Source organism: Pantherophis guttatus, chromosome 2 (genome assembly GCF_059756535.1).
Source record: "Pantherophis guttatus breed Tessera chromosome 2, ASM5975653v1, whole genome shotgun sequence".
Taxonomy (NCBI): Eukaryota; Metazoa; Chordata; class Lepidosauria; order Squamata; family Colubridae; genus Pantherophis; species Pantherophis guttatus.
The window spans coordinates 118942266-118966160 of NC_142064.1; the positions used below are offsets into that span (position 1 = coordinate 118942266).

The window sequence follows — 23895 nt, forward strand, 5'->3', positions numbered from 1 at the left end:
ACTATACATTGATGCTGTGACACCATCATGTACATTCTAGGAATCCTGATTGAAATCTCTAAGCTAAAAAAAAGGTACAAACATTTGTGTTTGTTTGTTTTAAGATTCCAAAAAGCCTGCTGACTGAGAAGTGTCAGAGAAGTAGGCATTGGGAGGCATTACATTATTCCAGGACTTATTTTTTTGTTATTATATATTAGTAAGTAAGCTTTTTTTTTATTGCAGTCAGAGACCAAATTAAAATACACATAGAAGGGGAGTATATTTTACAAATATAGATAGATCATGTGACAGTACACCATCTACTGCCTCAGATACAATCTGTACTGTCAATACTAGTGATCCTCTGCCGTAGGGTTATCCGTCTCTTCCCCCGTTTTTTTTCAGCCACGACTGCAGCAAAAATTTTTGCCACCTTTGGAGTTATATTGGGGTCTGTGTCCTGGAGTAGGAAATAAAGGCTGAACAGATCAGGTGAACCAGGGAATCTCTGGGAAATAGGAGAAATGAATCTTGATCTTATGTCTCGATAGTGGGGACATACGAATGTAATGTGGAACAGAGATTCCGGGGATCGGCCATCACATGTACAATAGATGGATTTTACTCCCCCCGAGAGCCTATTGTCGAGGACATTCGAGGGGATCACATTAAATCGTGCCTTCATTCGTGCCTATGTTTGATAGAGTGTAACGCGGAGGGATAAGGGGGAGTGGGAGGCGAGGGAACAATACCAAGGGAAAACTGTTAGCATGATCCCGATCCGTTTGCCAGATTTAATTGTCTATCAATGTCGTCCAGCCATTGAAAAATCAACGATTTGGCAGCATCGGGGCCTAAAATAAAAGCTTCAATGGGGGAAATCCCGATCTTCAAAAGTTTTGTATGGATATTATGGGCCCAGGGACTATGAAAAGGGTCCCACCATAGGCATTGGCCTAGGTAATAGCCTGGGAGTCTAGTCCACAGGGACAACCAATAGCCAATTGCATGTTTCCACAAGATTGTAGCAAGTGAGGATATGCCCAGTTCCAAACGAATTGCGGCATTATTTACGCATATAACTCACTCCTAGACAAGATCAGCACTAAACACATAGAAATCTTCTGAACATCTGGTCACTAACTGGTATGCCAAAACAACAATAATGACACTATTTCTTTCCCTTTTATGAAAGTGGGGTGATGATGGTATCTCAGAAGGGGTCAAGATTGGAATTTTAGCAGACTTTTATTTTTATTGGGGATTTTTTAAAAATGTGCATTGAAATTATCAGTGGAAAATATTGTGACAAAGGCCAGCAATACCTGTAGCCTAGTTTATTTTCTTGGGCTTTAGAACAACCTCTTTAAATGGGATTCAAGTATGTTTTGTACATGAAAAAAAATTCCTGGTAAAAATGCCAGGAATAACTTTTTATTAGTTTTATTAATCCCACCTTTATTACTTTATAAGTACATCAAGGTGGCAAATAAACATACAATATCCTTCCTCCTCCTATTTTCCATACCATGACAACCCTATGGTGGATTTGGGCTGAGGGAGTATGACTAGCCCAAAGTCACCCAGCCAGCTTTCATGCCTAAGGCCATATATTAAAGTATATATTATGAAGTTTGCTATGTGATTGTTCTTTAGGGAGGTGAAATAGTTTGATGCAACACTTTATTTTCCAGTCCACTGAACAATTGTACCTTTTCACTTGACAAATAGGCTCCAGGATATTAAGCCCTGAGAAGATCATAAGATGAATGATTTGTGTAGCTGCCAAGCAGTTCCTTCTTCTCTACCTCTTCCTTCTCATATCACTTAGCCCAATAAAAATGTTTTGGGAAATTCAAAAGCTTGCATACTTTTTTGTGCAATTTAATTTGGTCCTGATTTCTTTAGTGACTAGAAATTCTCTAAAATGCCAATGGGCTTTGCAGAATTGTCTGAATTCACAACTCTATAATACAAAACATATCTGATTAGGAAGAAAGGGTGACATGGAAACATTTCAGATGGGGGACTATGAAAAACATTTTTGAAGTGTTTTCCTGGCGATTGTTGAAAGCTTTCAAAACAAGCTTGTATCTCATACTTTGTAAAAGTGTGGTATTGATAAATAAGAGAACTTTTGTAATTACAATACAGCCTGGCTAGGGACTGTAGACATTCCCCTTGAGGATCAGATGCCTCGTAGCTGCAGAGCACCAGGAGAAGAGCAGTTGGTGGGAGATCAAGGCAGTTTGGAAGGAGCAGGCTGGCTGCATTGGTAGTGGGGGTGGGTGGGTTTTAATGTTTAGTTTGTTTTGAGTGGGGTGAGGGGAGTTGGCAGGTGTGAGAAATATATGAATCTGGAACAAAGGGAATGGAGAACTGGGGGGGGGGAGATTAGAGGGAAGGCAGTATGATTGAAACTGTGAGGGGCAGGGGTAGATATGTTAGGAGGGGACTATACTTATAGATGCTGTGAGTGCTGATCTCTTAGCACTTTTAATACCATCAACCATGGCATTCTTCTGGACTGGCTGTGCAGGTTAGGAGTGGGAGGCACTGTGCTGCGGTTGTTCACTTCCTTCCTCAGTAGTCATTCCCAATTACTGCTAAGAGAGAGGAAGTCCTACCTGCAGCTCTCACCTATGGGGTGCCTCAAGGTTCAACCCTCTTGTCCCTTCTCTTTAACATCTACATGAAACCATTGGTGAAGCCATATGTCAGTTCGGGGTTCAGTATTATCACTAGGATAGAACAGAGCTCTATTTCAGTCATTAACTAATAACAGTGTATCGTCACTATGCTGTCGATACCCAATTGTACATCTCAACTTGAGTAGTGCAGTTGAAGCTGCCAATGTAGTCAGTCACCCTATGTCTGGAGGCTGTTCAGCTCTGGATAGAGAAGAATAGACTCAACTCTGACAAGAGTGAGTGGCTAAGGCTGAGTTGATTTCATTTTTAGTCTTGGTTGGAGTTATACCTCCCCATCCAAGACTATTGGACAACTTGAGGTGGGGAGGTGTTCTCATGGAGTTGTAGCTTTTCTTTGACCAGAAGATCCTTCATGGTCACTCATGCCTGGTCACCTTGCAATTTAACTATTGCAATGAACTCTACATGGGTTTCCTGGAGCCACAGCTGATCCAAAATGCAGTGGTGCAAGTAGAATTGGGTGCCTACATTACACCTTTGTATCATCATTACTTTAAGGAGCTGCATTGGTTACCAGCTGGTTTCCAGGTGCAATTCAAGGTGCTGCACATCACCTATAAATCCCTTCATGGCACAAGGCCTGGTTATTTGAGGGAGCAGCTATCTCTGATAGTTTCTTGCCTATCTGGTACAATTGGACAGAGTGGGTGTATTCCAGTTCTTTCAGTTAAATGTTGTCATCTTGTGGGATTTAAAATGTATGCCTTCTCTATTGTTGTGCTTGCCCTTTGGAACATCATAACCCCAGAAATACATGTGGATCCCATCTTTAAATATTCTATAAATTTCTAACTACCTGACTCTCTTCCCAGACCTGGGATTAGAGAGTTTGTGGAACCTCTGGCATTCTTTGGTTACTTGTGTGGTTTTGTCTAGATGTTCTTGTTTTTCTTTTATATTATGCATTCTTTTAAAATTGTAAATCACCCAGAGTCATTTTGGAGTTGCTACTCTAGAACACGGAACTGGGTTCCATGTTCTTGAGGCATTCAAATGTGTGTGTATGCATGTCTATGTATTTGTATCAAAGTTTCTGTTTCTCTTCTTATTCAAGTTCTCCTGGCTGGCTGGCTGGCTAGTTAATTATCTTTCTTTAGCCTTGTAGAATACAATGCAGTTTTATCTTTTTTTCCCCCTTTCTTTAATGTATGGGTCTAACTCTGGTAGCATCTTTTTCAACTAACACATTATAAAAAATCAGCTTTCGTAAACTATAGCTCACTTCACCAGAATAATGGAGTAGCTAAACTGATATAGAATTTAAGTTGGGGAGCAAGGGAGGAAAGGAAGCATCACCCCAATTTAAATGCTGCATCTGCTTAACCACTCCACACTTCTGATGAAATAGTTCACAAAAACTTATGCTTTTTAATAAAATTTCTTAGTTGGAAAAATTGCTACCAAACTCCTAATTTTTGGCTACCATAGAGTAACATGGTTCTCCTCCTACAGTATTTATTAGAGCACATAAGGAAAGAAATGTAGTAAATAAATCAGGAGCTGGTGCTTATTTCTCCTAAGGAAGAGGTGATGTTGGTAGAGAGAGAACAGAGGAGAGAAAAAGAATATCAAAAAGGAACAACTAGTGAGTGGGGAGAAGAATCAGGGATACCCAGGAACACCCGTGGGGAATCTCTAGCAGGTATATTTTATAGGACCAGTCAAACCTAGCTGCATTCTCAAATGGAAGGAGTATACATCCAATAATATGTCACACTGCAGAGTCTCAACCCATACCCTACTCATCTTGGTCCAGAAAAAGCTCTGCCCGAAGTTAAGCAGACAATATTTGATTTAGATGTGCAAAACAAGTCACAAACGTCCTACCACGACTCTAGAGACTTTGGCCTCTAAACATTGTATTCATCCTGTCCTTGCTCTTCATAAAAGGGAGTTCGCATTGGCAAGATCACTTATTAGGAATGCCTACCCATGTGTTGAGTGATAGAGGTTAAGGCACTTGTACATGTTTTATTGATTTGCCCTTTATACCTGACCTGGTGTGCAGACTTAATTTCTCCCCCGACTTAGCCAATGCTTGTGCTGCTCTTAATCAGAGATTGCAAGTGTTTTAATTAAAGAACCCATCTAGTGAAATCTCCAGAAACATTGCCATTTTCTCCCCATTACTGTTCAGAGGTACTGGGTTTGAGCTCTGTCAAGAAAATAATAAATTTTGATAAACATGCTAGCTTATAAAGTTTGATTCTGTTATGATTTCTCTCCTGGCTTTATTGCTTTCAGGAATATTGTTATGTTATAATGTAGATTTCCAGTCTACAACCATACAGCAAATCAATAAATAAACCTGAATAAACGTATCAGGGGTGGGTTTCAAAGCCCATCGCTACCGGTTTGCTCGTGGGCGTGCTTGCACGCTCACACAACAGAACAACAGAACAACGCAGAAGTGTCCGGGTGGGTGGGCGGAGCCTTCCACCGCCGACGCTACCAATTCACCCGATCAGGGACAAACCGGTAGCAACCCACCACTGAAACATATGTGTTTTAATTGGCATAGGATTAGAAATTGATGAATTAGATCAATGAAAATACTATTAGAACACACAACTATTGGGATCATTACAGTCCTTAAGAAAAAAGGAGAGAGGGGTTTTTTTTGCCCCTCACAAAAAGAAGAATGTACCAACCCTCTACTTTTGTGTCATCCTCAGGGCTTAGCAGGCACCGATGTGGCGAAAGAGGCCTCTGACATCATCCTGACTGATGACAATTTCTCCAGCATCGTCAAGGCGGTGATGTGGGGTCGCAATGTTTATGACAGCATCTCCAAATTCCTGCAGTTCCAGCTCACTGTCAATGTGGTGGCCGTCATCGTAGCCTTCACCGGGGCCTGCATCACCCAGGTGGGCTGCATTGCAAGGTGGAGCAGTAAATGGAAGATGGAGGCCTGGACGGTCTAGAAATTGGGAAAATACACAATGGGGATACAATGGAATGATCTGTTCCAGCTGTTTCTCACATCCCGGGTGGAAAAGTATGTGAGTGTGTGTCTTAGATGACTGTATAGAAAATGAATATTCAAAAATGAGAGAATTTAAGAGAAGGAGATATAATCCCTCATCAAATCATGATAACATATTTAGAACCATAAATTTAGAAGGAGCCACTAAACCAACAAATCTGGATCTATGATCCACGCAAGAATACAAAAAGATTCCCAACTGAGGGCTGTTCAATGCAAGTCCCATTACTTCCCTGAGTAATTAGTTTCACCACTGAACTTCTCTTACTGCTAAGAAGTGTTTCCAATTCTTCAGCTGGAATTTGCCTTTGTGTAAATTAAATCCATTAATCTTCCCTCTGGGATGATAGAGAACAAGTTTTAGTATTCTTCTGTGCAACATCATCTTGGAGTGTTCCAATCAATGAGAACACAATACATTGAACGCAATACGTTTCAGGGAGAAACCCTTGCAGTTGGTATGGCAAGAGTTAGTACATTCCAACAACTCTCTGATTCTCTGCCTAACTGAATTTTATTCGTTTTGACTGAAGAAGTTACTTGGATGAGTAACAAAACATCTCAGTTTAATAAACTTTGGCTCTGTTGCCATGATTTAACCTTTTTAGTTGCTTTTGGCCTGGATGATTGAGTCTTCCTTTACACAGTGAAGCTACATCCTCATATGTGGCTGGGGGCAGGGGACTTATAAAGCCATTCTAATAAAGGAAATGCATATGTCTTTTGTGATACACATTCTCGTAAGCTTGCTGGGGAAATTCTGGGAGTTGAAATCTACCCATAAGGTTGAGAAACACTGCTCTATGGTAAAATTCCCTGATGTCAAGGACCATATAGGGCCTGACAGTGGACAACGAAGTTAGATAAATCAGCTTAAAATTGTCCCAAGATCTTAGTTCAATCCACGCAATTGGTGATAGATACATGACATTATTAGGTGGAGGGGAGGGTTGCTCCCACACAATTTGCTATTTTCTGCAAATGACAATTTTGGGTAAACAGTCAGCAAAGCATTTCTAGCTAACAAATATGCATGCAGGGCAGGCACATAAAAACCAGCTACTTCTCACTTTTTTTTAAAGATGGATTTCTTTCTTTAAATTTAGCTTATACCTACAGTCAAACATGCTTCAGCTTCAATTACTCACAACTTGTGTTATTGGGTCAGTCCATTTAAATATTATATACTGGATTGAGGAATACAGAACAGTATAGAGTCAAATAACCCTCATGAATTTTAAAGCACAAATGCAAAGGATAATAATAATAATAATAATAATAATAATAATAATAATAATAATAATAATAATAATAATAATTTTATTTCTATACCGCCCTTCTCCCGAAGGACTCAGGGCGGTGTACAGCCAATTTAAAAACACAAGACACAACAATAATTAAAAATTAAAATAATTAAATAGATTTGGCCAATTTAAAACCCCAAAAATTTAAAATACCCCAATTTAAAATTATTAAGTTGATAGCCCGGGCTGGCGGAACAATTTTAAAAAATGCCTTTTCAACTTTCCTTTCTTTCATTAGACCTGGGATGAAGCTTGATTCTATTTTATTTTTTATTTATTCCACTTTCTTTCCATACTACCCTTCATGAAAACTCCCAGGGCAATTTATAAAACCTACTTAAAATGCTAATAAAACATGACAACATGTAAATAAAACTGAAAAGAAAGCCTTGGAAAATAAAAAACTTAACACAGTCTCCTTCGGGTTGCCATCTATGTGATCCCAGATGAAAATATGCTGTAGAAAATGTAAAGAAATAGCCTCGACTTACAACAATTTGTTTAGTGACTGTTCAAAGTAACAACGGCACTGAAAAACGTTTTTCCCACATATGACCCTTGCAGCATCCCCATGGTCACATGATTAAAATTCAGATGCTTAGCAACTGACCTATATTTATGACAGTTTCAGTGTCCAGGGGTCATGTGATCACCTTTTGTGACGAGCAAAGTCATTGGGGAAGCCAGATTCATTTAACAGCTGGGTTACTAACTTAACAATTGCAGTGATTCACTTAATGACTGTGACAAGCAAGGTCGAAATATAGGGCAAAACTCACTTAACGAATGTCTCACTTAGCAACAGAAATTTTGGGCTCAATTGTGGTCATAAGCCGAGCACAAGTACCTATATATTATATCCTAAATTGAACTTATAGAATGTAGAGTTTTTTTGTTTTTTAGTAATCCAAGAAACATTTTGAAACCTAAAGAATTAATAGTTTTCTTCTTGGTTGCAATGAGATAGTAGCAAGACCCTGGAAATCAGGAAAGGATCTGAATAACTCTATATGATGGCAGAAATGCTAGAAAATTACTCTAATGGAAAATCCAACTTAAAAAGATGGTAGTACCGTATTATGATAAAATACAAGATGATTTTTTTTTATTTCATCTGGTTTAAACACAGACATAATGATTGGCTACTATCCAGGACCAGAATTCTAAATAATTTAATTAAATAAGGCTATTAGTATTTTGCTTGTATATATACTCCACTGTATTATCATTTGTTACTTGTTAATAAATTAAAATTTTAAACAATTTTAAACAAACAGATGGTGAGGGCAGCTGGAGGAGACCTTCCAACATTATCATGACTATACAGGTAGTAAAGCAGAAATTTTTTCAGATACTTGATTCCTAAATTTCCTGCACTGGTCATAGCTTTCTCCAGTTGAGTATCTGTCCAGGTGTGTGACAAATCCCAAAATTCTGTCCCTAGACATACAGATTCAGAAGAAGGCTTTAGAAAGAGACGTCTTCCTATTCCTTCCTTACCAGTGAAAAGATCTGGCTGTTTGCTGGTTCATGGAAATAAAGTCAAAACTAAAACATGGACTCCTCCATAATTTTGTGTGTGTGTGTGTGTGTGTGTGTGTGTGTGTGTGTGTGTGTGTGTGTGTGTGTGTGTGTGTTCAAATCAGTGTTGATTCCCGGTGAATGCCTGGACAAGTCCCTGCTGTTTTCTTGGTAAGATTTTCACAAACAGCTTGCCCTTGTCGCCTTCTTAAGAGACAAGAGTGAGTGACTGGCCTAAGATCACCCAGCCAGTTTTTTACCTTGGGCAAGTTTAGAATTTATGGTCTAGCTTGGTGTGTTAACCACCATATCAAACTCTCTCTTTCCATAATATCTATTGGGATATAAAGTGGTTGAATGTTGGGAAATAGTTGAGTTACTGGAATGCTTCCAACCCTGTCCCTTTCATCTCAGCACATCTTGCCAAAGAGACTGTGAGAATCGTGCTTGGAAAGAAAATTAATTTGGGTTTAATTAGAAGCCAGGAGCTTGACACCAGACAGCATGCAGTTCTAACACATCTGGAAGGCACTGAGCTCAGAAAGTTCTTAACATTTTGACATGTATTTAACAGAATGGAAAATGACTTTTGAAAGATACCATCTGTCATGTGTAAGATTTTGCTGAAAATGAGGCTGACCCCAAATTCCACCTCAATTTAGCAATTTCTCTTATAGCAATGAACTAGGATGATGGGAGGATTCAAGAGCGGGGATGACAGTCACACAGACAGCCATCATTAGATAGATAGATAGATAGATAGATAGATAGATAGATAGATAGATAGATAGATGATAGATAGATAGATAGATAGATAGATAGATAGATATGCCAAGGTTGGAGACCCCTGCTCTGGAGACATCCTGGATTACCCACTTACCTCCCAGTTAGTAGTACCTCTCATAATTTTAGTCTCTGAACTAAATGCATTTATCACCTTTTCATTTCAGAAAAGACAAGTGTGTGTTTGTATGTGTGTGTAAAAATAATTAGATGAACATCTGCAAATGTATACTATTAATCTGACTATAAAGCATTTTTAAAAAATGATGAAAAATTATGCCATATTAAAATGAGCAGAATGAGCCCCGGCAGCCCCCAATATTAATAGTGGGTGTGTTGGTTGCTCTTCCCGATCATCTGCCACACTAAGTAGTCATCTAAAAGGTTGAATCATGACAACTGGACAGGGATGAAATGCTACCGGTTCGTACAGGTTCGGGTGAACCTGTAGTAATAAAAGCTAGTAATAAAAAAATGCTACTGGTTCATCCCAACTGGTATTTCCAACATTCAGCTGTGCCACACGAAATCCTGCTTTCTAGCAAATCAAAATCACATGGCACAGCTGTTCCCTCCCTCGCTGTCCTACTTAAGCCTCCTTTTTCCACACAAAGTGCACATTTGGTGCGCACTGCACATGCGCATGCAGCGAACCAGTGGCAAACCTTGGAGGATTTCACCACTGCAACTGGACCAAAATTTGTTAATCTGAGACATTTCCCTTCCCATCCAGGAAGCTTCATCAGTCAAAAATTTTTTTAAAATGTAAAAAAAAATCTCTGCCTAATTTTTTTATTTTTTGACTGAGGAAGTTTTCTGGATGGTAAACGAAATGTCTCAGATTAACAAATTTTGGTCCAGTTTCCATGATTCAACTTTTTAGATACCTTTGGCCTAGATGATTGAGTCCTCACTGACATATCTAAGTAGCTATCTTCTTCCCCCTGGCCCACCCCCAAGCATCCTTAGTCCTTCTGCTCTACCACTCAAGGAAAGGAGCACAAGAATTGTGCTAACAAGGATAGGCACTGCACCCAATCCTCCTGTTTCTCCCATAAAAAGGGAAAGAATCTGCTTATTACCTCAGTGACAGAAACATGCTGCAATTATTGAAGTAAAGGCGTTTTCATTTGCATTATTGTTGTACTGAATCACTCTTTTAATCCAGATTATTACATACCAGATCCTAATGAGACTGTGAAAAGCAGACTGAATCAATAAACATTTGAAATCTGTACACCAGGTCATAGTTCTGGCTAATCTAGCCCAATGATTTATTCTCTAGTATCAATATATCTCACAGATCTCCAAAGTAGAGTCAGAGCGACTCAGTTCAAGGCAGACACTTGGTTCCCAACTTCTTGTTAATTTTAATGATACTGCAGAGATTTCCAGAGGGAAATAACAGGCAGGAGATATCACAGGTGAAAGAGTTAACTTTCTCCCTACCTGTCAATTTTACCTTGCAAGTTACTCCCAAACTGTACAATACAGTACTCTGTTCACTGTCATCTTCTATTTAAAGGACTATCCAATTCAATCCAGTTTAAAATAAAAGAATAAAAATGGAGCACAAGGACGAGTCTTTGGAGCTGTCTATCAACAGGTAAATTCAGGAAAGCAAGACTTGCCTTGTTTTGTCCTTTCATTCTTGATGGATTCCTTCTCCTTCTCCATTTCCTCCTCCTTTTGATTTTGAGACAGCTATTCATAAACTCGACTCTTAGTTGAAACACAGACCCAAGCTGAAATTCAAAAGTAGTCTGATAGCAGCTTTTTTTGCCTAACAAAGTTGCTACCAGATACCTTCTGAATTTTGATTACCATAGAATAGCATAGCTGCTCTCCCACAAGGCCTCAATCTCTCTTGAGATCTTCTGCCTAGAAATGCCCCCTGTGATGATACATACATCAATATATTGATGAAGTTCACCTAATACACCCCAAGTACCAGAAACTTTGACTAGTGCTGACTGTGTTACAAAAAAAGTTTGCTCATTTCTAAGCAAGTCCATTGGTATCTTAAGGTGGATAGAGTATGTTTAGTATACCTAGAGGTGGATGGGTATATGTTTCCTTCACTTCCTGGAGATGTTACAATTTTCCTTCTCAATTTCTCCTAAAGGATTCTCCTCTCAAGGCAGTACAGATGCTGTGGGTGAACCTCATTATGGATACATTTGCTTCCTTGGCACTTGCCACTGAGCCCCCAACTGAGGCCCTGCTGCTGCGTAAACCCTACGGACGCAACAAACCCCTCATATCCCGGACCATGATGAAGAATATTTTGGGTCATGCTGTGTACCAGCTCATTATCATCTTCACTCTCCTCTTTGTGGGTGAGTTTATAAGTGAACTATAGAAGGGTAGAGGGTAAAAGGTTGGAGAACTCCACTTACTGTCCCAGAAATTTTCTGGGTTTCTATGGCCTAGTTTTGCCTCATCAAGGCAATTCAGTAGTGATGACTGTCACATCTCTCTTCCAGGGGTATTTTATCCCTAATCCCTGGCATGTGTGACAAGAGTTTTACAACCTGTGCTACCTTTTTTTTCAAATTTAAAGGGAAGGAATGAGAGAAAGGGGAGAAAAATAATTCCATAGCGCCATCTGTTTGTCCTGTAGCATTGGGGCATTCAGATGGGGGAGTGGGGGGGAGAGTTCAACTTCACAAGGTATAAATAGAATCAAACTTTAGTTGGGGGGGGGAAGGAGGAAATAAAATTTTCTTTTCAACTTTAAATAGTCACTTGTAACACAATTAGCGATGGAGGGGATAAAAACAGAGAATTTCTAAAACCACGGTCAGCATTCTGAAAGAGCTACTAGAAAGTTCTGATGAAGAGGCTGCTCCTCTAAACTAGGAAGCAGGAAAGATGTTCCAAGTTACAAAGTTGATGTAAAGAAGTTCCAAGTTACAAAGCCGCAAGCGACTGAGCTTGTACAGAAACAACAGATACCAGAAATGATGAACATTCAGTAAAACTAAACTTAGCAGAATTCTTAGCTAACCTTTTCCCCATTACTCTAAAGCAGGGGTGTCAAACTTGATTTCATTGAGGGCGGCATCAGGGTTGTGTTTGAACTCTGGGGCAGGGGTGGGCGTGGCCAGGGTGGGCATGGCCAGCTTGACATCACTCATGTCGGGAGCGCCTATGGCGGCCTGATTGCTCTGCCAGTGAAAACAGGCTCCCAAGCTTTGTTTTCACTGGCAGAGCACTGCGGACCAGCCCTTCACTGTTTCCAGGGCAGCCCTGCGGACCAGATCTAAGCACCCCACAGGCCAGATCCGGCCTGCGGGCTTTGAATTTGACACCTCTGCTCTAAAGAATAGATTGGGCTTGAATCAAATTCCTTTAGATTCAACTGTTAACTGGAAATTCCACTCTAATCAGAGCTGAAGGAGAATCTTAGTTCCTTCTCTCCCACCCACCATAACACACGTCTATGTATTCCTTTTCTCCTGGAGTACTGCCTGCCGTTTCCAAGAGAACCAAAGCTCTTCCCCCTGGAAAGGGAGGGGCTGAGGGAGAAGCCCTTTTTTTACATGCTAAAGTAAGATCCCTCCTAATAAGAAGTCTTGCATCTCTCAAGAAGATCTAGGATTCCAATCCCAACATGTTGATTTGAATGTCTGGGCTGGCAGCTTGTCGTCTGTCATGAGGGGCTGATAGGTAAGCAGCAAGAATGAATCTGGGGGTGGGAGCTTACTTGTCCATTCGGTATAACACCAAACTGGAACTTCAGTGGAGGGATGCATTTGGCTGGTTGGAAGTGACATTCTCTGTCCGTGATGCAATTGCTTTACCCCCTTTTCTTACCCCGCAGGAGAGGTTATATTTGACATCGACTGTGGCCGCAACGCTCCCCTGCATTCTCCGCCCTCGGAGCATTACACCATCATCTTTAACATCTTTGTCATGATGCAGCTGTTCAATGAGATCAATGCCCGCAAAATCCATGGAGAGCGCAATGTCTTTGATGGCATTTTTAGCAACCCCATCTTCTGCAGCATTGTTTTGGGCACTTTTGGCATACAGGTATAAGCTTGCAGCGAACAGTTGTGAAAAGCTGGATGGAGTTAGAAAAAGATAGGAAAGAGGCATGTACTTCCTCTTTCTGTGGACTTCCACAATAGCAATAGCACTTAGACTTATATACTGCTTCACAGTGCTTTACCAGCCCTCTCTAAGCGGTTTACAGAGTCAGCATATTGCCCCCAACAATCTGCATCCTCATTTTACCAACCTCGGAAGGATGGAAGGCTGAGTCAACCTTGAGCCACTCAGGATGGAACTCCTGGAGTGAGCAGTGAGTTAGCCCTGTAGTACAGTACTGCATTCTAACCACTGTGCCACCACAACCTGGTGCCCTCTAGATGTGTTGACATGCAACTCTCAGATTCTTAGTCAGTATGGTCAATGTTCCCATCCTAGGTAATCCCAACACATTTAAGGGTAGCTAGTCAGGAAAACTGATATGTGTGTGTGTGTGTGTTGTGCCTGTATCTGTGTCTGTATGAAATGTAAATGTTTATGCATGCTTTTGTAGATCATAGTTATTAAAGGTCCCTGACACTTCACAGATAGACAAGGTAGACATACTGTATAACTGCCCTAAACATGCATCCTGACAGTAAGGACTGCAACTGAAGGAAAGACTTGGAAGACAGGGAGAAGCAAGGTTGACAGAAGACAAATTCACTAAAATACAAATTGTGTATACACAGATGGATAGTATGTGCATCATGGAAATAATGCACAAATGGTTTACCTGGACAAATAGACATTGAGACATTTTTAAGCCCGTTTTTAAGGTAACACTGGGAAGAGGATCAGTCAGATGCTTTCCTGACTCACAGGAAATATAAGAAGTGGGAGGAGGGGCAGCACAACCGGGATTGCAAGATTATATTATATATATTATATATTATAGCCAATCTCTCTTAAAGTAGCTTTAGCCTTCTAGTGGCATTGATTTCATGGTCTAGTCCACCTAGTGAGGCTGGTGGGTGGGTGGAGGGAGGGAAGGAGAGAGGAATGAATGGATGCACCACCGGTTTCACCCCGTTCCAGGTGGTTAATGGGGTGGAGTTCCTGCCCATACCTGAGTGCCCCCGGGGCCCTCCTACCCCAAGCAGCCCAATGCATGCATGGATTATTTGTATATAGACAGTTTGTCTCAGATATTTTATTTGCTTTGAGCTTTTACCTTAGACCTCTGGTGCTTCTTGCCCTGCAACACATAATATTTTGGTCCCTTGGTCCTTTGTTTTCAAACCCTTTTCTTACATTTGCCTGAGGATCCAGTTCCTCAGATCCGGATCTTGGATCTGTTCCTATCTGTTCTTTGTCTTGCATCTGACCCAGATTTTCCTTCTGTCCTGTTCAGGCAAGCCTCTTCTAGTGCGAAAATGTTGGTTATCAACTTACCATCCCTCTCTTCTCCCCACTCCCACCCCACAGATCGTCATTGTGCAGTTTGGGGGGAAACCATTCAGCTGTTCTCCACTGAATACAGAGCAATGGCTGTGGTGTCTTTTTGTGGGCTTCGGGGAACTCGTCTGGGGACAGGTAAGGAAATCATTTTCATTTACACCGGTATATGCTCTATCTTATTTCTCCATCTGTATTGGTATTTCCTTCCAGGTCTTGTTTTCAGTTTTATGCTCCCAAAAAATATGAAACAGGAGAGAAGAAAAACTTCTCTTAGTCATTTTTGCTGCACCTTTTTTAGAATTATATACCTCTCTCTTTCTTCCCATACTTATCTATCCCACCTTCCTTCTTCTTTTTTCAAGTGAAAGTTCTTCATTTCAAATTTGCTCATAGATAGGATGCTCCAGACTTATAAAACTGTTGCTCTCTTTTTCACCCATTGCCCTATATATTTACATAAAATTATTATACTACTTTTCTATTACAGCTGTATATTTTTGCAATGTAGTATAATCTAGAGTACTTCCTAATCACCCCTAGCATGGAATATGTCTTTTCCACATCCATGGTTTACTGAGCTATTGTTTTCATTAAGCGATCTATGGTTGCCCCATGTTACTATTACTATTTTTTTTTCTGAAAAACATTGAAACTGAGCAATAGATATCTTCTACAGAGAAAAGACTGAAAAGTAGCCTAGGTATTTACTCCCCGCTGCAGGTCATTGCCACCATCCCTACCAGCCATCTTAAATGCCTGAAGGAAGCAGGACATGGCCCTGGTAAGGATGAGATGACAGATGAGGAAATGGCTGAGGATGAGGAGGAAATTGACCACGCTGAGCGGGAGCTACGCCGTGGCCAGATCTTGTGGTTCCGTGGCCTCAACCGCATCCAGACCCAGGTATGAGACTGTGAGGAGGAGCCTCCTCACCTCTGACTCCGACTAATACTTCCCTCCCCACCCCCTTACCCAATCCTTCCTTTGCTTTAGCGGTGACTTGAAGACAAATCTTTCATCTGGTTATCTCCTACCCCTTCCCAGGGCATGGTGGATTCACCCTGATGCTCATGCCTGGTGGAGAGAGAGAGAGAGACCTTTAATGCCAGGCATTTCCACACTGCCTTGTTTCAAGAGAATAAACTAATGAATGCCGCGCTTGGATGCATGAATAGGGGCAGCTTATAGAAGCAGAAATGGGATGGTGATTTTTATTTATTTTTGGGTTGTTGTTGGGCTACTTAAAAATTTTCCACGAAAAAGACAGCAAGTCTGTAACTAAGACAGTGACAGCAATTGTAACAGTAGTGCCATAGTCATTGTAATACCAGTACCAATAAGAAAAATTGTACCATGTTTCACCGAAAATAAGATCCTATTTTATATTTTTTTTGAACCCTGAAATAAGCGCTTGGCCTTATTGCCATGCGCTCAAAAGCCCGATTGGGCTTATTATCAGGGGATGTCTTATTTTGGGGGAAACAGGGTAGTAGAGTTAGTGGTAGTAATTTATACAGCAATAGGTCATGCTAGATACTCTTAAGATAAAGGAAGAATAGAATAGAATAGAATAAAATAGAATAGAATAGGATAGGATAGGATAGGATAGGATAGGATAGGATAGGATAGAATAGAATAGAATAGAATAGAATAGAATAGAATAGAATAGAATAGAATAGAATAGAATAGAATTGGAAGGGACCTTGGAGGTCTTCTAGTCCAACCCCCTACTTAGGCAGGAAACTCTACACCACTTCAGACAAATGGTTATCCAACATCTTCTTAAAAACTTCCAGTGTTGGAGCATTCACAACTTCTGCAGGCAAGTTGTTCCACTGATTAATTGTTCTAAATGTCAGGAAATTTCTCCTTAGTTCTAAGTTGCTTCTCTCCTTGATTAGTTTCCACCTGTTGCTTCTTGTCCTACCCTCAGGTGCTTTGTGGCAGCCCCTGAGATATTGGAACACTGCTATCATGTTTTCCCTAGTCCTTTTTTTCATTAAGCTAGACATAGAAAGAAAAGAAGCTGAAACAGGATGTCTTATCCAAGGACATCCAGTATGAGTATGGCAACAAATTGACTCAGCTCCGACCACACGGTTATTAAATCCCACCATGTGGCTTGTGCATTTCCATGGAGAAAGATGATAATGGTAAGAGCTACATAACATGTATTGTCCAAAGCGGCCCAAATATAATGCTGGCTATGGCATGTTGTATCTGTTTTTTGGGGGGAGCTTGGTCCAACTGTCCATGATGGTACAAGAGCTGGGGCCTCACGCATAACAGCCTGCTGAATCTTTATTCTATTACTTCACTCCTTGCTCATGTGCAGGGTCAGGATATCACAAACAGCAGGCTTGTGTGTTAGTTCACAAGTGGGCCTAGTGTTAGAAACAAGCCCAGTTTGCAACTTGTATTACTATAGGTACCTAAGATATAAATGGGCATATTCCTTGTATAAGTGTAGTGAGACAAAAACAATGTGAAGTCAGTTTAGGTTCTTTCAAAGCCCTTCTTTCTTTGGCTGAAATGGATTTTAGGAAAGAAATATTTGCATATGAAAGACAAATCTATGTTTATCAGTTGAAAAATGAAAGAATATTGGGGAAGGTAAAACATTATAGCTATATCTTGACTGCCTTCTGGTTAAAAAAAAAATTGGCCAATCAATTTTTGGTTGAATCCTTGAGTATCAAATGAGAAGCAGGAGAAATCTCCCTGCACACGCACACACACAGTATTTCCTTTTGTGATGGCGAGCTACATGGAATACAATATAATAGATTAAAATGTAAGCAGGGGCTTTGCTTTATCAGTAAGACAAACTCCACAAAGCCAGAGTTCCTAAGTTTTCCACAAGAAATTTAGATTAGATACATGCTCCATCTGGCATTTGTAACTTGTCTGATACAGCGAGAGAACACTCCATTTAAGAGGAAATGGCATTTTGACAGAAAGAAAAAAAAAAGGGGGGGGGGTCTAGAAAGAAATAGGTCTGTAAAATGTAAAAGATACCATTCCACCCCATTGGAAATACTTCTGTTAAGGATGCTTCCCCACTGATATTTATTTTGGAATTCATATAGTCAAAACTTTACTACCCAGGATGGAGATGGGGCAGTTATCAAACATCCAGCTCAAATTCCCGCTCTCATATATTTTTCTTGTGCCTCTTTTACGTTCTTTTGAAAATTCATGAAATTTTATTTTATTCATTTTGTAAGGAGTGGAACAACAGCACAATCTCTCAAATTCCCCATTTGTTTTTAAAAAGGTGTGGCTTTGATGAGTACAGAGATGTTTTGGATAGTTAATGCTGCTCTTTTCTTAGTAATATATTTCACTATTATCTTTTCAGATAGCTGTTTTGGCAGTATTTTTAGTAAGCCTTTACATTTGGACTAAAATCCATTTCAGCTTTTCTTTTTTTAAAAAAATACAATTCAATAAACTTGAAACATTGTGCCAATCAGCCTGCTAAATTTATAAATGCATGACTTAAATTACCCATTACCCACACAGTTAAATTACATCTTCTAGTAGACTGGGGTGGGGGGAATGAAATATCTCCCCACACAAGTATTGTACAGCCTGATGGTGAAAAATCAATTACCACTCAGCATATAATTTATTGCAGAAAAAATAATGACTGAATAAATTTTAGAATCCTGCAGTTTGGAAGCAACCCGAAATCATTCTAATTAATAATTCATTTGATTTACCTGGGCTTATAAAGATCTGCATTGATTTACCTGGGCTTATAAAGAATTGTTCCTTTTAAACAAAAATTAAAGCAAGGATTATCAGGCACATAAAAGTTGCACTCATAAATTTGTGGGCAATGTCAATGCAATCATAACCCAACAACAAGGGAACAACAGGTCCCTGGAGAAAGGGTAGGACACAGAACTCATCGGAAGGTAGGCTGTTCCTCCTCGGGTATTTATAGCATTTGTACACAGGTATGAGTGGTCACCAGTGGTCCATGTGAACAGCATGATTCCAAAGACACCCATGTCTGGCTTCTATGTTCTAATTACATGCTTTCTGGTTGCAGCCTTTCCCCACCCATCCCTTCCCACTTCCTCCCACTGCCTCAAAGAGGGGGCGGGACATGTGCCTTGTTGCAACTCTTTTTTTTTTCTTTTAGCATGTAAAAAAATGTTCCTGCCTTAAGAGTTGATGCTCTTGGATCAAGGATGTTCCCTGGCCGGGAGCATGATGAGAAATGACCAATAGCATGTGATGTATCAAAATTGCTGTTGAATGGTTAAAATGAAATGACTGCCACTCAAGCATCATGTCTTCCAACCCTTCCCCAACAACAGCTCTTAATCAACTTACACCAATGAAGGGTGCCCATGTGCCCCATCTTTCATGACAGAACCCAGGAATCTGGCTCCCCTCCCAATCTTTCCCCCTCAGGGGTAAGAACCAAGGTTTCCAGGATGGAATGTAGACGTTTCAGGCACGCTTAACCCCCAGTTCCTTTCATTCAGTGCAGACCCCTCATCTCAGCTTACTAAATCAACTTCATCCCCTTGAGATGTAAGTTGTAGCAACAGTGCCACAGCCATCTGAGTCAAATGAGTCAAAAGAAGAACAGCTTCTACAAGGCTGATTAACCAAAGGAGAGGGGAGCAGGGAGGTTCCTGTAGTTCAAAATGCCTTGCACCAAAACCCACTGGTATCCAATTGGAAATTCTCCTGCTTCTGCCTGCTCATACCATTTGCACCAGCAGGAGATCAAGAATTCAAAACTGGTTTGTACCGATATTATATCTCCAAGCTGACTGATTCATCTGGATCTATACAGTATGTCTAATTTAACTATCTTGTGACCTCATAAAGACGTTTTAGTACATGCCAGTATAAGTGACATGTTTCCTATTGCAAAAGTGGGGAAGTAAAGCTCAAAGAGTGATTTGGCAAAACCCATCCTGGTAAGTTCATGGGTCTTTCCCCATTTCTGATGTGCTATGCAGCCATCTACCAGTCAGCAGATAACAATACTGGCATGATATTTGCTGAGCCCTTTGTTAATCCCTATTTTATCTCTATTCCCAGTCTCTGCCATTACCTCACTTTCCTCCAAGTAAGGGGTGAGAAAGCTTACTAAATTTTAGACACCTTGAGGCTATCTGTGTCAGAATAAATATAAGAAAAATATCTTAATCCTACTGGGAATAGGATGAGCAACATGGGGACACTGTGGAATAAAAAAAAGCTGTCAATGTATGTTTGTGCCATGGATAGATGCAGGTCATATCTTACAGTGGGAACATTCATTCCACTCTCTACTAGGCTCCCTTTGGGCCATGCTGATTTTGTGATACTGTCCAAATACTATTGGTAGTCATGAATTATATGGAATGAGGAGAATGTAATACTTCTCAAACACAATTATATTTGTAACAGGGTGCATCATATAAGTTTTCCTTTTTTGAGAACTTCTATGATCTTGGATTAACCATAATATGTAAACAACAACAACAATAATAATAATTCCTCACCAAGCATGGTTCCCTAAGAAAAGACTTTCCCCCTTCCCAGCTATTTCTTCCTTTGTGACATACCTGACTACTCTTAAAAATAGTAAGTTGGGGTTCCTTGATATAATACATCCCATTTATAAATTCAGTAGAATTCATATGAACAAGCTTTTCTGTGAATTACATAATGTCCCATTGCAAGTAATATGTATATATTCACATTAGAAGTTTTTTCATGTGAAACATCACCAAAATTTCCCCACGCGTAGAAAAGTAATGCTGAACATCTACTCTAATTTTTTGGGGGGCGAGGTTACATGTGCACATAACACATCCTTTAAGTCTAAAAGTGCTAGGGATAGTTTTATGTGCTGATCCCACTGAATATATCAATATCCTGAATGCATAAATTTGCTTCTTTCTTTCTTTCTTTCTTTCTTTCTTTCTTTCTTTCTTTCTTTCTTTCTTTCTTTCTTTTTCTTTCTTTCTTTCTTTCTTTTTTCTTTCTTTTTTTCTTTCCTTTTCTTTCTTTCTTTTTCTTTCTTTCTTTTCTTTCCTTCTTTTCTTTCTTTTTCTTTCTTTCTTTCTCTTCCTTCCTTCCTTTCCTTTTTATTTCTTTCTCTTTTTTTGCAGGAAGTGTGGGAAGACATGTAATAAATGGGTGTAAATTCATGCTTAGAATTTAAGGTAGAGTCTGACAATGGACATGTTTCAGGGTGACAAAAGTGGATCCTAAGTTGCTCCTTCCCCTTCACATTTCCTTTTCACACGGATACAAACATATCCATATATGCAACTTTGCTGTCATTTACTGTGACGTACACTCTCTTTCCAACCAATCTATTTCATGTGTGGGAACGAAAAGGTTTACTTATCCTTTCTATGCATACTGAAATCTCATACTTTCCTTTGTCTAGTCAATAGTGCAAATTAAGAAGCTCACCCATTCAGTATCCTCCTCAGTTGTTCCCAGTTTTAATCAGTTTATGCATACAGTGGCTGGGACTATGCATCATGCTAAGCCATCATTTGGTTTCCTTGATTTTGGCTTAGAACAATGAGTGAACCAAACTAAAGTGATGAAGTAGGTCCTTTCCATCATCCAAGAACAAGAACCTGACCTACCTACATAAATAAGAGAGAAACATCACCAAAAGGATTGATCCATTCATTTTTCACAGTAGATATTACAGCATAAGAAGGGATGTTTGTCTCAGTATTTATATACATAAACTATCACCAATAATGCAACAATTCACTGTATGGTGAAGCCCAAAGATCAATTACCTACTTCATGAATATGTTACAACCAACACATCTGCATGAACTAGAAATAATAGCTAGATTAAAATGTGGGGTTTCTTTTTTTTTTTAACTACACAAAATGCATGATGGGTTTATGAAAGACATGATGGTTTATTTTCTTTTAATCTTTTATTGAAATCTTTGCAGGTTTTTCTTGTGCACTGTCTGATGTAATATGGCCATCCCTCTCTGTCACACTTCAGATAAATTGGGATTTACCACAATTTCCAGCCAGTATGGTCTTCTTGGATTAGAGAAAGATGGGCCAGGCTTCCCTCTTGTAGGGGATGTCTGGGTCACTATCATGCTATGTCATAAAACATGGCTTACTAACCAGGTTGCCTAGTTTCGTATTTCCCAGTTTCATATTTCATGCTAAGACGAAACCAAACATTTTAGCTTAGTGAGCCAAAGAGTGTATATATTCACAGATAAACCAAGAATTTGTGGTGCCAAAATACACCCCCAAAATTGGGTTCAGTTTATCTACAGATGGGCTTATGTGCAAGTATATACAATAGGCTTTCCCCTCAACTTTTTAAAAGTACCTGTGTCTATCTTGTATATATTCACAGATAAGCCCATCTGTGGATAAACTGACCCACAAAATTTGTGTATGTTTAATTTTCACAATAGGCTTATCCATAGTGGCACATTTTTCAAAATAGTTTGGTTTAAAAAATTGAGAGTCGGTTTATCCATGGATGGGTTTATCCACATGTATAAACAGGAATCCCATTAGAATTACTTCTGGGATTAAGGAGTAATTTCTTAAACTGAGAGGAGAGAATTAAGCCTTTCCCAGTTCTGTGATTCTGTAATAAAGATGGGCTCAGCCACAAAAGATTTCAGTTATATCTGGTTAACTATTATTCATATTGATAATTTACAATCCTTTGCTCTTTCTCCAAGGTTCATACTTGCATAACCTAATTTTGAACCAAGAATTTTTTTTACTGTATCAACACCATGGCATATTATTTCCTCATATTTCCTCTTATTTATTTTCTAAGTGATTGTATAACTGTATACTATCCAAAGCTTGCACTGCAGCGATTTATGGATTCCCAGAAGGTTCATGCTATTTCCCAAGTAGTGTATTTAGTAGGCCTTCTGAGTTATCATGCTTATTCAGGTTTATGTCAGGTCATTTTGAAATTAAACATTTATTTGAAAACACTGTGGAAACATCAGAAAAGAGAAGGATTAGAATTTCCTCTCCTATACATGGGAAGTAGACCTCAATGTTCCATTATAGGCCTAGTCCTAATAATTAGGCAGAGTAAATTGATGCTTTGAGGGCAGAAGTGAAGCAATAGTGAGCAGGGAAAGGGAGCTGGGGGGGTGCTACTCATCTTGCCCTAAACTGCTTAGGACAAGGTATGGAAGACCTTGTTTTATTTTCAACCTCAAACTAAAATTCAAATGCCAGTTCAATCTATTTCTATACCTGGAAGACCGTGCAGGATGGAGTTCTTGGCCTCAGGAGAAGTTTCAGCCATGTTTAAGTGAAAATATGTACTGGACTCAGCAAGTGTGGGTTTTTACAAGTAGGAAAATTTAGAGTGTTGTGCGCATTTATATACTGTAGTAATCCATGCTCGGAAAGAGTCAAACAATGAAGCACAATACCATCCAAGGATGTATCACTTTGAATGAAGAAATTGCAAAATTCTAGGATTTCTGGAAGCTGGATCTTTCTCAATTCTTATTGAACCCATGCAGAGTTATGATTGGAAACCAGGGCACAGATGTGAATTGATAGTAATAGTATGCTTTTTGTTTTTCTTTTGAATTTCAAAACAGGAAGGAATAACACTAATGTAGGATAAATTGAGCTCCTCTGAAATACAACCAAGTTGCTGTTGAAGCTTCTTCCTATCCTTGGCCATCCCTCAAACCTGATATTATTTGAATTTACCTTTACCTCCTCTGTACTGTTTGCTCTTCAATATGCAACTCCTTAGTCACACTAAAAAAAGATACCAGTGAGAAGGGAGGAGTGGGTTTTTGAAGATCGAAATTATAAAGTAATTCAAACACAGCAATTTGAGATTTTGGAAATGTTTTATAACCCTTTCTCCTTGCCTGGTGATACTCAAAGGTGGAATTATGTGTCTTTATGATTCATCTTAAAGCATAGCCCTTCAGCACATCTTCCGGCAGTGAGTTTGACAGTTCAGGTGTGCCTTGTACTCTGTTCTTAATAGGAGGGTTGGCATCTATTTACCCAGTGATTGGTTTTCCCTGAACAATTCTGGGGTAACATACCATGGGTTTGTACTTTGTGTCAATGATCCAGAAACGGAGCCTTCGGGTGACCAGTTTCCTCGATCTTCTGCTGGTGCAACTTGCTTTCTCCATCAAAGAAC

The 23895-nt window shown here is 39.6% G+C and overlaps 1 protein-coding gene across 7 annotated transcripts in view; it reads left to right on the forward strand.

Annotated features, from left to right (window-relative positions):
- Positions 1-23895, forward strand: part of ATP2B3 (ATPase plasma membrane Ca2+ transporting 3) — a 131580-nt gene that overhangs the window by 95325 nt on the left and 12360 nt on the right. For all 7 annotated transcript variants that reach the window (XM_034434193.3, XM_034434194.3, XM_034434196.3 and 4 more), the window contains 5 exons: positions 5369-5560; positions 11413-11626; positions 13114-13325; positions 14751-14858; positions 15444-15626. In XM_034434193.3, the coding sequence (XP_034290084.2) occupies positions 5369-5560; positions 11413-11626; positions 13114-13325; positions 14751-14858; positions 15444-15626 (909 nt within the window). The remainder of the gene's footprint in view (positions 1-5368; positions 5561-11412; positions 11627-13113; positions 13326-14750; positions 14859-15443; positions 15627-23895) is intronic.